General features: G+C 37.4%; 1 protein-coding gene across 1 annotated transcript in view; it reads left to right on the top strand.

Moving 5' to 3' along the window:
- The window catches only part of baiap2l1a (BAR/IMD domain containing adaptor protein 2 like 1a), a 28,288-nt gene that overhangs the window by 1,336 nt on the left and 13,094 nt on the right, over positions 1-13,858 (top strand). Inside the window, exons 2-3 of the mRNA XM_066664258.1 lie at positions 4,048-4,123; positions 4,416-4,502. Coding sequence (XP_066520355.1) covers positions 4,048-4,123; positions 4,416-4,502 — 163 coding nt within the window. The remainder of the gene's footprint in view (positions 1-4,047; positions 4,124-4,415; positions 4,503-13,858) is intronic.

Here is a 13,858-nt window from a genome sequence, read left to right as displayed (position 1 = left end):
AAAAATATGATTATATTAGGAGAAACACGTTAATGATTAAACATCTTTTGTATAAAGTGCTAGCTATATTTAGAACATACACAACATATTTCTCCCACTATATTTTCACACCTTGGTTTAGAGGACGTCTCTTAATGCACCCACGTTCTCTCAACACATGAACTGTGACTGCTACTATATCAGCCCCCCCCCCCGATGTCCAAAGTAAACAGGCATCTTGGTTTAATATGCATTAAAGACTGATATACAATACCAGTCAAAAGTCTGGACACCTTCATTACTCATTGGACGAATAGGGCTATTCAATATATAGAACTGTGTACCAGCCCTGCCTCTGCACAACCTAAATTATAGTCTCAAACACATTAAGAAGGCGAGCAGTTCTACAAATCCTGACTAGGCCACAGCTGTTCACTGAAAACAATTCCAGGTGACAACCTCATGAAGCTGATTGAGAGAATGCCAAGAGTGTGCAAAGCTCTCATCAAAGCAAAAGGGCAGCTTATCTAAAGTATAAAACATATTCTGGTTTGTTTAACACTTTTTTTCTTGTTTATTTCATATTTCCGTATGTGTTCCTTCATAGTTTTAATGTCTTCAATATTTGTGCACAATGTAGAAAAAACAACAACAACACACACATTGAATGAGATGTTGTTTCCAAACTTTTGACTGGTAGTGTACATTCACAGCATGTGGAAAATGGCCCAAAACAAATGGAATGAGTCTCTGAGTGGGCATGTCCAAACATTTGACTGGTATTGTATGTTAATAACCTCAGTTCTGACTGGTTACCTCATTTTGTTCCACAAAGCCAAAAAAAGCTACCTAGAGAGAAACATTACTTATAAATTCTACAGTATGCTAAACTGCTGGAGGATGAGTAGGGGATATACTCAGTCACAAGGTTAAAACCACTGACCGGTGAAGGGAATAACATTGATTATCTCGTTACAGTGGCAGCTGTCAAGGGGAGGGATATATTAGGCAGCAAGTGAACAGAATGTTCTTGAAGTCAAGGTGTTGGAAGCAGGGAAAATGTGGTGGTTATCTCCAAAACAGCAGGTCCTCTTTATGTTTTCTGTATGTAATGATTAGTACCTACCAAAATTGGTCCAAAGAGGGACAACTGGTGAAACGGTAATGGGAGCCCATCCACATGAGATGCACTGTGTTCTAGCAAAATTCTATGACGACCAGCATTTAACTTTTTTAAACAATTTGTCCTACAATAGCTCTTCTGTGGGATCTGACCAGTCATGCTAGCATTTTCTGTCTACTCGCTCCTCTGTGAGCCTTGGGTGCTAATGACCCTCTCACTGGTTCACATGTTGTCCTTCTTTAGACCACTTTTAGTATTTGTTAAACATTCATATTGGGTATACTCCACAAGGCCTGCTATTATAGCAGATGATCATGATCATCCCAACTTGGCCCTTGTCAAAGATAAAAACAGTAAACTGTAAAATATCCTATGCCAATCCATTAGAGTTTCACATTGGGCCTATTGTACCCTCGTCCTACCTGCAACCACAACATTCCTGTAATCATCTACATTTGGCCATTTAAATCCTATCCCAAATCAGTAGGGTTGCTGTGGCCATTTTCGATCCGATCAGCAACCAACTACACCAAACACCATAGCCTAATCATTGGGCCCAGCTCATGTGTACATACCTCAGCCACTGCATCACAAACTCTTCACAGAGGTCATCAGGTAGGCATATCCCTCATCAGTGTTTCGCTGATTTAAGCCTACGACATCTCCAAAAGGCTCACCAGTGAAGTCTAGTATCCCAGACCCACCTCAAGCATGCCCACTTCAAGCAAACTTTACAGTCCTACCTTACCCTTTACCACTAACAACCATAAACCCTGGTGACTAAGGCTGTTCCTAGCCCCACTGGCACCGTTAACGCATGCTCAGTTCCATGTGGACTTTACGTTATATCCACAACTTCCTGCCCTATCACAAGCAGTAAATTCATATCACTGAACTTTTTTCTTTCTTCCAACACACCAACTTCAAGAACCGACCCTTCACTTGCTGCCTAATACAAACCCCATTTCCATAAAAGTAAGGATGTTTTGTAAAATGCAGTAAAAAATAACCTGTGGGTATAAGTATAAGAAACCTTTTCCAATGTTTTCATTGACTGACTAGACTAGGATTTGCGATAATAAACAAATTATGCTTTTAATGACTACATATTTGGGACAGGAGCAAAATATAAGTGAAATGTTTATTGAAAGTTTGTCACACCTTTCTGAGGTATTATACTATGAGTGGATAAATAATAAAAGTATAGAATGGACATTAACAAAAGGCTTTGTCTGGTTTATACAAAAATTAATGAGAGAATTGTCAAATGGTTCCAAAATAAATGTTTATCAGTGCAGGTTTGCAAAGAATTATGGTCTTTTATCATCTGCTGTATTTAATATTGTGAAATGTTTCAAGACATTTGGAGAAATACCAGTCCATATAAGGTAAAGCTGGACACCTTCAAGCCCTCAGATGGCACTGCATAAGAAACTGTCTTACTATAGTGATTTATATAGCCACATGGGCTTGGGAATACTTAAAAAAAAACTATAGTCACTCAGCAGTGTCCACCACTGCAAAAAGGAAATGCAACCTGAAACTGTTGTTTTCTTATGCGGATACGCTAACAAGTTTTCTGGGCCCAAGCTTGTCTCAGTAAAAGACAATAAAAAAATGTGTGCTGTTGCCCTTTTTCAGTTTGTTTTCATGGAAAATTAACATAATGTTTCCATGCTAATAATATAAGGGGCAGTCCAGACTGTTAGGAGCAAAAGGTGCAAAAAGCCAGTATCTCTCATGGATTGGGGATACAGCAGTATCCATGGCATGAGTAACTTGCATATGTGAGAAATTTCCGTTCATGTGGAGGTGAACACTGGGTTTTTAAAGAGACATGCTGCCAATGAGGGACTGTGTTTTGCAGGGAAGTCCATGATTATGTAATCAGTACTAGGCTTCTTTCTGTATGTGCTGTGAAAATATTGCTTTGTAGACAGAGATTGTGTGCTTGACTGACCAGGTCTGTCTCTTGTGGTGTGTCATGAAGAGGAGAATCAGACAACGGCAAACACAGACTGCAACTAAGGCCTTGTAGCAAGCTTGAATGGGCAAAATTTCCTCTCGCCAATTTAACAACTGATATCCCAAAGGAATAAACAGTGTAATTAAATGGAAAAGCGATGTAACAGAGTAGAAAATATGCCTCTGCCCCAACATTTTTATAGTGTTGCAGGCATCAAATTCTAAATGTGTTTATATTTCCAAAATACAATTGTTCAGTGAAAAAAGTGATTACAGACAATGAATGAATGATCAGTGAAAACATTGGAAATCTTTTCCTTGAGCAGTTAAATAAAAGTGTAAGGGAACATGTAACAGACACATTTTTTAAATAGTGTAATAAAATAATGTTATTTACCTGACAATAGTTTTAATCTTGTGGCTGATCAGTGTATATACATTATTTTGATTCCTTGATATCAAAATCCTTATTATAATGTCTTTCTATATAAGTCTTGTTGGGATAATTCTGTTAGTGTGGATCATTCAGATTTCCAAGATATGGGCATTCTAATAGTGTCTGTTATCATGCATTCAAATTCCTTTAAATACAGTTATTTGCGTGCTTTAGTAATACATTTTGCATTTTAGCATGCATTCAAATTAGTACAAGAAACAGTCTAGCAAAGTAATAGGTGGGATCTTAGCTGAGTAAAGGCAAATGTAAACCATTATCGACAAAGTATCAAGTAAATGTAAGTGCAACTGACCATGCACATAACTGTAAAAATGTTTACACAATTACTTTAATGTGCATACTGTACTTCCCTGTGTATGAATGAAATCACTGCTAGGATGGGTTTTATTTGTTGTAGTAAGTGTCATAAATGGACAACATGGACATGAGCAAGATTGTGATTTGCTCATTATTTCTGACATAAATTGTGTTTAGGTTAATTATTTCAAATTGTTTTCCTCATCACTGTGCTTCCTTTTCTTAGAATGTGATGGAGCAGTTCAACCCAGGATTGCGCAACCTTGTGAACCTTGGGAAAAGCTATGAGAAAGCTGTGTCAGGTAAGCATTTAACATTGCTTTACACCTTTACTTCAAAGGAGGATAGTTTAACTCCTGTAGTGTAGTACAGTGCAACAAATGTTTTCAAGTTGATATTGATGAAACACTCCTCTATAGATTTAAAACACTCTCAGTTGTGTTATTACAAATGGCATCATACCTGTCAGGGAATTCAAAAACACAAATCAAAGAACAGTGCACAAACTAGGGACATTACGGTCATTTCAATACTGTTAAAAAAGTTATTTTACCAAGGCCATAACTGAAACATTCAACATTCACTGTCTTACAGCAATGACGCTTGCTGGTAAGGCGTATTTTGATGCAGTCTCAAAGATTGGAGAGAATGCCTCTGTATCGCCAGTCTCCAGCGAACTAGGTGAGTCTGCAGCAGTGCCTGTATCTGTGGGGCCAGGGGTGGTGTGAGAGAGGCTAATTACGTTCTGAAGTTGATGATTCATTGCTCCCAGCATGACTTAGAATATCTTGATTTCCCCCCCCCCCCCTCCTCTTCAGTAGGCAGATATCATGTTCATACCAAGATTTGGTGGTAGTTTATTGCCAGTGACTCAGCATTTACTTTATTCATTGGAGGTGAAAATGAAGTCAGTTTCAGAGCTTGTGATTTATAAATTTCCATTGGACTGTTTTTCATGCTTGTTGTCTCTGCTTTGGCAGAGTAAATGCTACTGATGTATGCAGGTCTGCTAGCACCTCTTTTTGTTGTTGTTTTTAAAATGAGATAAAGCGGCTAAATGGACAGTGTTTTAATTCTTATTTCTTTCCGATTTAAGTTAATCCATTTCTCCGTGTGTTTATCATAATGGCAAACCAATGTTGTGCCGTGTTTTGGAAGAAGCAATGCATATGAATTTACTAGATTAATAGGTTGACAATACTTATGTGTGTGTTAAATGAACATGTTTGTCTTGCTTGCATTGACACTTGCCTTTTTCTCTGTTTTATTCGTGTAGAAATCATGTATATTTTGAATGAAGTCAATTCAATGCATCACCTTATTCATTACAGTGCTGTTTGTAGAATGGCTGGTTAATTCTAGTGTAATTCCCTCTTTGAGCCTCATGTTTTGTGCTTGAGCTCCGCTCCTCAGCCTGGAATCCCTGTCAGACAGCCCAGACGACTCCCAGACAGTGTGAATTCTCTCACACACCGAGCAGAACACAGCAGCAAACACGCAGAGCAAACAGTGCATGGACTCTCTCTTTCTCTCTCTTATTCACCCTCCCTTACATCTGCCTCAGACTGCTTAAATCTGCCTCATGACTCATCTCGCTTACCCAGCTTCGAGCATTTCATAACCTAAAACACAGATATATTAACACCCCCTCCCTCTCTCCAACCTCCACTTGGATTTCTCTCAAAATAAATGGTAGGCACCTCACAGTTGTCAGTACATTCTTGGTTTAAGCAAGTACATGCCTAACTTGAGTGGTACGATCACACAGGTTTACTACTGTATGCAGAAGTTTAAGTGATCTTGGTGGTGTTACATGTTTTGTTTTCATATTTTATTGTACATTTTTTTCCTAATATATTAAATTCTGCATATAAAGAGTAAGTGTTTAATCATTTCACAGATCTGCAAATTTACATAATCTGACCAATTTTGCATATATATATATATATATATATAAATTATGCCCAACTTCACTTTAAATTTATGTAATATACATATGACAAGACATAGAAACTGAGCAAATTGTATCTAACCATGCCTGGCAATCCTAATGTATTTGATCGAGTCCAGATGGCATGTGATAATTTTATGGTAGGGGAAAGCTTAGGCTTTTTAAAATACCCAGTTTCTATTTGTCACAGATGTAGCATATAGTTGATTACAAAATATATTCATTTTGATACACGCAAATTCCTTGTTTTATAAACGTGGTTGTCTCCTGTTGTCTTGCTCAAAGTTAGGTTTTTGACATTAGTCTGATTTGTGTGTAGTTCCTGGACTTCAGCAGCAGCATTTTGGCTGCTTCTGTTAAGGGTTTGAGTCACCAGGTTTTTCTTTTTCTCCCCGTAAGTACAGGGAAACCTCTCATCTATTCTAATCAATATTACAAGTTCTGTAGAAAGAGGTTGAAACACCAAGGAATATTGCTTTTAAAGGAAAGTTGACTCCTATTACTTGAGCTTTTTTGAAAATAAAACATAAATGCAGTGGTTTGTCAGTAGATCATATATTTATAACTATTAAGCCCTTCCAACACAAACCATGTATCTCAAATGTCCATGTTTTTATTAGCACTGTGTCCTTTCCTAGCAGTGGAGATGAAGTTTTAAGCTTAATAAACAAAAGAATTGCTTTTAGGGTTTTTTCTATTTGTTTTTATATAAATGTACTGTTGTCAGCTCCTGACAACGTGCCAGTACCCAGCACCATCAATTACACTGAAGTAGAAATTGACTTAATTATAAAGAAATGGACTTAATAATAACCCTCAGACTGATGCTTCCAGCACTATTGTAATTACTATTGCCCCACAATGATGCCATTATCTCTTATTATCATTATTGCTATAACCCCCATTACTTCCATCATTCTTACCTCAGTACTTTAATTACATCAGTGCACTGTAGCAAAATGACAGACTTAACTGATGATACTGTTAATTTCTATTAGTAGTTTCATCTGAGTAGAATGGGTCCCCTCTCTGAGTCTTGGTTCCTCCCAAGGTTTCTACCTCCAACTTTGAAGGGAGTCTTTTGGCTTGCGCAGCTAGGGCTTTCTGATTGACATTATCTCTTGTTCATGTTACTAATAAAGCTGCTTTGCTTGTAAAAAAATTGTGAAAAGCACTAAACAAACAAATGTTTGACTGATCTTTTTTTCCCCTCCTTTGAAATATAGGGCAATAACTAATGTCATTTCATGTTTAAGATGCACAAAGCAAGGTTCGTAAAGGCACGGTTGGGTGAGCTTGGTGTGGAAGAACTCAACCATCCTGTAGAGAGCCCTGTTTTCCACCCCAAGCTCAACCTTGCTTTGTGCACTGGGGCACAGTCATGCTGGAACAACAAGGCCTTCCTTAAACTGTTCCCACAAACTTGGAAGCATAAAATTGCCCAAAATGTTTTGGTATGCTGAAGCACTAAGGTTTTCCCTTCAGTGGATCTAAGGGGCCTAGGCCAACTCCTGGAAAAACATCACAATAGCGTTGATCTTCTTCACCAAACTTTACAATTGGCAACACGCAGTCAGACAGGTAACATTTTCCTGGCATTTCTTTAAAAAAAAATCACGTACGGCTTTTCATTGCTGGCGCTTAAGTGCTCAATATCTGTTGTGTATTAATAATAATAATAATAACAATTTACCTCTGCCTGTCACCTTTCTCTCATTCTCCCTCTCCCACTTTCCCTCCCTGCCAGTCATAGCTGATCCATGTGTTTTTCTCACCCCTCTATTGTTTTCGTGAAATGGCACTGCATGATAAATCGCCACCATGGCTCTTCATTACTGTGGCGCTATAAGTATAGTATTCTGTCAGAATAGCTGGAACACTCAGTTAAAAGTGTTGGACTGGAATGTGACAAGTGATCAAGCCACCCTGCCCTTTTCCTCCTGCTTATGCATTCATCTAAAGTGAAAGACAAGAAAATGAAACAAAGTCTTTGTTCCTTGAAATCCAGTTCCTTGTAATTAGGAGCTGTGTATTGTCTGATATTTGAACTACTGTAGACATTGTCTCACTGCTCAGAGCAGGCTGTGGTTTGTTCTGAATTATGCTAAACTCCTTACCTCTATGTAACTTAATTATTTGGTTTAAACAGGGGAGAAACATTGTGTTCAGGTTTTGAAGGTGGGGACTGTCAAGCATGTTTTTGTTCTGCAGTGACCATCATGCTGGCTTTTTAACTCTGTTTGCTCTTTTCTCTGATCCTGCCTTGCACGTCTCTTTTAACAGTCATTGCGACAGATGTGTCCTCAGGCGTTAACACATTACCAAATACTTTGGCAAACATTCATAAACCATCTTTGAACTCTGTTTTTTCCTTGACGTATTAAGTATTTAAGTTCTTGTTAAACTTCTTATCTAGAGGCACATTAAAATTATTTTAGCTGAACTGAAATGCTAATGTCTTGAAGAAAAAGCAGTGTCACTTTGTCTGTAAAAAGTTGAGATGAGGTCTATTAAAAGAATGGGACTAATTGCTGGAGATGTTCATGCCTGACCTGTTCAAAATCAAGAACGCCTGTCATTTTTTAAATAATAGCTGTTATTAGCACAATGCTGAGGTACTTTCTCAAGTGTTTAGTTTCTCTTTGATAGGAGAATTTACTTTCACTGCTGCAGTTTTCATTTGATGGTTGTTTCTCCAGTTTCTGTTTATGACAGGTGTGTCCAAACTTTTTTCAAAGAGGGCTGAAATATATTATTCGTAAGTTGAGTGTATGCAAATTATGAAAAACACAAATTAACATAACAGTTTATATCTATTAAGTACTGAATTTCATTTTAAAGCATTAACTGCTGCAGGAAATCAAGAGTGTAAAATCCAACATTTTACTGCAAATACTTCCCTCTCTTGAAATCGCCAGTTCCCTTTCTGAATCCATAGACATTGCTTATGGAATAGGCCCCCCAACCGGCACAATGCAGTCACAGGTAACGTTTTCCTGGCATTCTCCAAACACAAACTAGTCCATTTTACTGACTCTCAGACAGTAAAACATGACTCATCACACCACAGAATGTGTCGTGCTCTACAACACTCCATCCGATATTTGGCGTTGTGCTTGGTGATGTAAGGCTCACATGCAGCTGCTTGACCATGGAAACCTATGCCATAAAGGCCCCAGTGCAGTTTTGGTGCTGATGTTAATCCTAGAGGAGGTTTGGTACTCTGCAGTTATTGAGTCAGGAAAGCCTGTGTGACTTTTACTCAGCACTTTGAGACCCAGTTCTGTAAATGTATGTGGCCTGCCACTTCATGGCTGAGCTGCTGTGGTTCTTAAACACAGTACCACTCAGAGTTGACTGGAGTATCTATGAGGGGAAGAAATTTCATGAAATGGCATAAGCTCTGGAATAACCCACTCTGCCACAAATATTTGAAATGGCTGACGGCATGGCTATGTGCTTGATTTTCAGCACCTGTGGCAATGGGTCTGTTCGAAACTCCTGAATTTAATAATAATGTGTTGTCCCAAAATTTTTGTCCATATAGTGTATACACAATTAACATCATGAGTAGTCTATCAGGAAATTATGACATTGGTGTTAAAATGAAACTGTGACTATAAAATTGTACAATAATAAATATAGAGGTTTGCAAAATAATTGCAGCCCTTTTGCACATAGCCCCTGCCACCCACTTCTGCCTGTTTGAAGTTTCATTACCTCAATGGTTTCTGTAACCATTTCATTCAGTTCATTGTCGCAGTGCGTCTAGAGCATCCCAAACAGGGTTCTAGTCCATCAGAGGGCATCAAACACTCCCACATTCACTCACACTCCACTTCTTTGGATACTTTTAAACAGTCAATCCAGATACCTGCATATGTTTTTTTGTTTTGTTCTGTGGGAGGAAACCCATGCAGATATGGAGAGAACAGAATGTGACTACATGACCGTGGACCTGTGTCACAGCTACACTACCTGTTGTGCCGTTATGCTGCCCCTGTGTAAATACATTACATTCATTGTTTGAACAATGGATTGATTATTTGGGAGTGAATGTAATTTTTCTTAAGCCATGTTAAACCTGGCAACATTTGCTATGAATGAACATAGCATGTAGAGTATAGATAAATCAATTCAGTTTTTGTCAGCTCAACTGTTTGTTTGGCCAGTGGTTAGGCAATATCTACAGGTCTGTATCTGTAAAATAGGGGCTTGATCCTGAACAGTTTTTTGCAGCTGGTGATTTTATTTTTTTTTTTTAAGTTGACACAAATAATAGCTATCGTTTAATGTGCTATTTTGAAGAAGGCAAAAATGAAAGTAATTTAGCCATGACAAATTCAGAAACCACATTTCTACCTTGTTGTTTGGAATCTATGCTATTGACTGTGCATTAATGTCCTGTTTGTACAGACAGAGAGAGCGGAACATAGGCAGAGAAAGTTGAACCACCTGACATTGTCTATTTCAGGTTGATCCAAATACTGAAATGCTGTTCATATTTGTTTTGATGGCCTTAAATGAAATGGTGGCGCACATGTTCTTTTGTTCAGCGTGGAGTTGTTTTCTTGGAAATTACTGTTTGAATAATGGTCTGGAGCAGCACTCACTCTGTGGAATTGATTGACAGGACTGAGTGTGCGCTAATCAGACAATGGCACTGGCAGCGGCACTCTCTCTGGATGACTACACACACATCAATCAGGAGAGACAGATATGCTTTTTCATCTCTTGATAGGAATGCATTTAAGCAGTTTAAAAGGTCTGCACACATATATTTGTAGAACATTTAATTATTGCCAACTTTGTTGCAATTGTATGTAGTGTAGAGCTGATAACAGACTTCATAGAACAGTTAAAGACTCATCATCTTAATTAGATAGGTCCCATCGAGACCAATTATTATTAGATTAAAGGTTTTCAAGTCCTTGCTTGAAAATAGGAGGAGATAAAGGACCTTGGAAAATGTAGTGACTTTTAGACATGGGCAATGATTCTATTTCTATTATTCCGATAATTACTTTTAGATGCACAGATGTATCATCTTTGTTTCAGATTTACTTGATCACTTGTGTTATATTTATGCTTTAGCCTGTCATTAAAAATTTTTTCAAAATTTTACGTTGCGTTCTGTTGATTGTATCTGTATTGTACTGATTACTATACTCATGAATGGTCTCTCTTTGAGTTTTTAGTCAGTAAGTTTTCAGTCCTGTTCTTAGCACACTCTCAAACCCAGTTTCTGGATAAGTTAGTGTTTTTTGTTTTTTTTTAAATTGAGGTGCATGGTTCAAAATTTTTGTGACAAACGTACAATGAAAAGACTGAATGTGCTTTGACTGAACAGCTTGATTGCAGTTTGTCTATAAATAAATGTAAAATGTTTCACCAGCAATACTCTCAAATGTTGGTATAGGTCAAAATAAGAGTGAAAAGTGTATATATTATTCATTTTACACTGTTTTCTAGTATTTCACTATAAGCAGGAGAGTATAATATATAGGTAATTATTAAGGTATAAAAGCAATATCCATCAAAGACTTCATAGGGTCTTTGCAAGCAAATATTGTGTCAAATATATTTAAACACTACAAATGAACAAATACTATTATGCAATGAGAAAGCTATACATCAGTTCTCTGATAACAGTGGTAAACATGCATCTGTCCCATCTTTTTGAGTTTATTAGAGGCATCACACACTGTTTGTTTATATTGTGTACAAATAATTTTAAAGCTTTTTTTGTGAAATGTAAAATTGAAATTTAAAATTCAAACATTCTCCTCCTTTTTTGTTATTTTATGGTAACTGTTGCGTAGTATGTCACACAGCTCCAGGGTCCTGGGATTGTGGGTTCAAGTCATGCTCCGTGTCACTGTCTGTGAGGAGTTTGGTGTGTTCTCCCTGTGTCCGTGTGGGTTTGCTCCGGGTGCTCTGGTTTCCTCCCACAGTCCAAAAACACACACTGGTAGGTGGATTGGCGACTCCATAGGTATGAGTGAATGTGTGAGTTTGAATGTGTGTTGCCCTGCAAAGGACTGGCGCCCCCTCCAGGGTGTTTTTCTGCCTTGTACCCAGTAATTCCGGGTAGGCTCCAGACCCACCATGACCCAGAATTAGATAAGAAGTTACAAAAAAATGAATGAATGTTTCATAGTATTAAAAATTACAATGATTTATTCAACAAAAAATAACCTTAAAATTAAATAGTTTGAAAATCGCAACATATTTGTCAGTGTATTTATGAGTTCCATTAAGGAAGAATGATGTCAAAACATGTGCATCGATTTGTTCTGTTCTTGAGAATAATATTGTATCCAACGTATGTGTGAGTTTTAGAATAGACAATTTAAAGATGATGATTTTGATGTTAGTGATCTTGAACATATTAATACTTAATTTATTTACAATTAGCAATTGTGAACGTAGTGTATTATACTTAATTTCTAGTTTCTAAATTAAAATAAAAATTGAGCATTTTCATATCTAATACTACACAACTGTTACCATAAAATGACAAAACAGCAGGAGAATGTTGGTTTGAATCTTAAATTGCTCTCAAAATCCAATTAGGTAACTACCAAATTCCTCAATCAGGACAAGCTATCATGATCAGCTTAATTGACAAATGCCTTGGACATATTAATTAATTACAGTAAATTCTTACATTTGAGTCAAAGAAACACTCGTCCATGGAAATCAGAGCGGATGTGGATTAGGTGAAAAAATATAATGCTGGCATTTTCCTTTAGAAGAGGTTTTTTATGGCAGATGTGTAAAAAGGACCAATACTTGTATCACAGTTACTAATTACAAGACAGGTTTCTCTAAAAATAGTGTAATTATTATAAAGAAATAATACCTCACCATATCATATTCCATCACCAGAGTTGTGAAAACACAGGGCCTGCACAGCAGCCTGCACACAAGACAGCATTTACCAGCTCTATCTGCTGACCTTTACATTGTAATAATGCTCCACAAGTTCCGCTGTTGTTGGGCAACTTGCTACAGCCCTTCAACTCGGTTTGTTAACTTAGAGTTTGGCTTGTGTAGCGTAAGCAATTTTTAATGACTGAGTGGTATTAAGCTGAAATAACACTGGCCAGACTCTGAAGGTCCAGCAGGTGCTCCATGATGGATTAATGAGAGATTACTGAAAGTTTTGAATGATGGCAGCAGTTATTGTGTTACCACATTTTGTTTGTGTATTTTTCAGTACTGCGAGTTTATATAAATGCACGGTGTATCTGACTCTGTCATTCCAGAGCAGAGTACAGTTACAGTTGTGTAATTTATACAGCAATGCACAAGAGGCAGAGACAACAAATCCTTGATTATTTCCTTCCCAGTTGAAGAAGCCATTATGTTATTTATTTGTCTTGAAATTTCTGGAGGTTAGATATAAGTAGTTTCTAAAACTGGAGATCTCTTTAAAATTATATGCCACAACCTGATGATATGAGAGCAAGCATGTGATTTCTCTAAGACATCCGAAGCCAGCTACTACTACATTTTTGACCTGCTGTTCACAAAATGCCTCTAAACAGCTCAACATGCTTAAAGGAAAAGACTTCAGATAATATGCCAGCTAACAGATGTCTACATTGACTAGAATTGTGCTTGTAATGAGGGTAAAAGAAAAGCTAATTTTGTTTTGTTGAACTTCTGTGCTTGGATAGTGGAGTCCTCACCAAAGACCAACGCACCATCAGGAAAATCAAGCTCTAGTCCACTTCTGATCTCAAATTCTGCTGGTGTTTCTATAGATTCTTCCACTGTAGGAAGCATTACGAGATTTATAAAGAACATAGCACAGAAAGTAAGTAAATGTGTGTTTGGTCGATTATGTTTTTGTTGTAATAATTCTTCTTGGCAATAAATCTTATACCATTGGTATAAGAGCCTGTTAATTTCCCTTTTAAATGGTGCCAAATTTGTAAGGAACATGCATTTATGGGATGAGCAGTAGAGCTGAGTATGTGGGTTGTGCCCATGAAAAATTTGCCAAATCCTCTCTGCCAACAGCTTATTCTGCCATTGACTTGTTTGGTGGATTGGATGATTGAAGTTTGAAGAAACA

Source organism: Hoplias malabaricus, chromosome 3 (genome assembly GCF_029633855.1).
Source record: "Hoplias malabaricus isolate fHopMal1 chromosome 3, fHopMal1.hap1, whole genome shotgun sequence".
Classification (NCBI taxonomy): domain Eukaryota; kingdom Metazoa; phylum Chordata; class Actinopteri; order Characiformes; family Erythrinidae; genus Hoplias; species Hoplias malabaricus.
The sequence above is the reverse complement of the archived record's forward strand: the minus strand, read 5'-3'. Positions and strand labels throughout refer to the sequence as shown.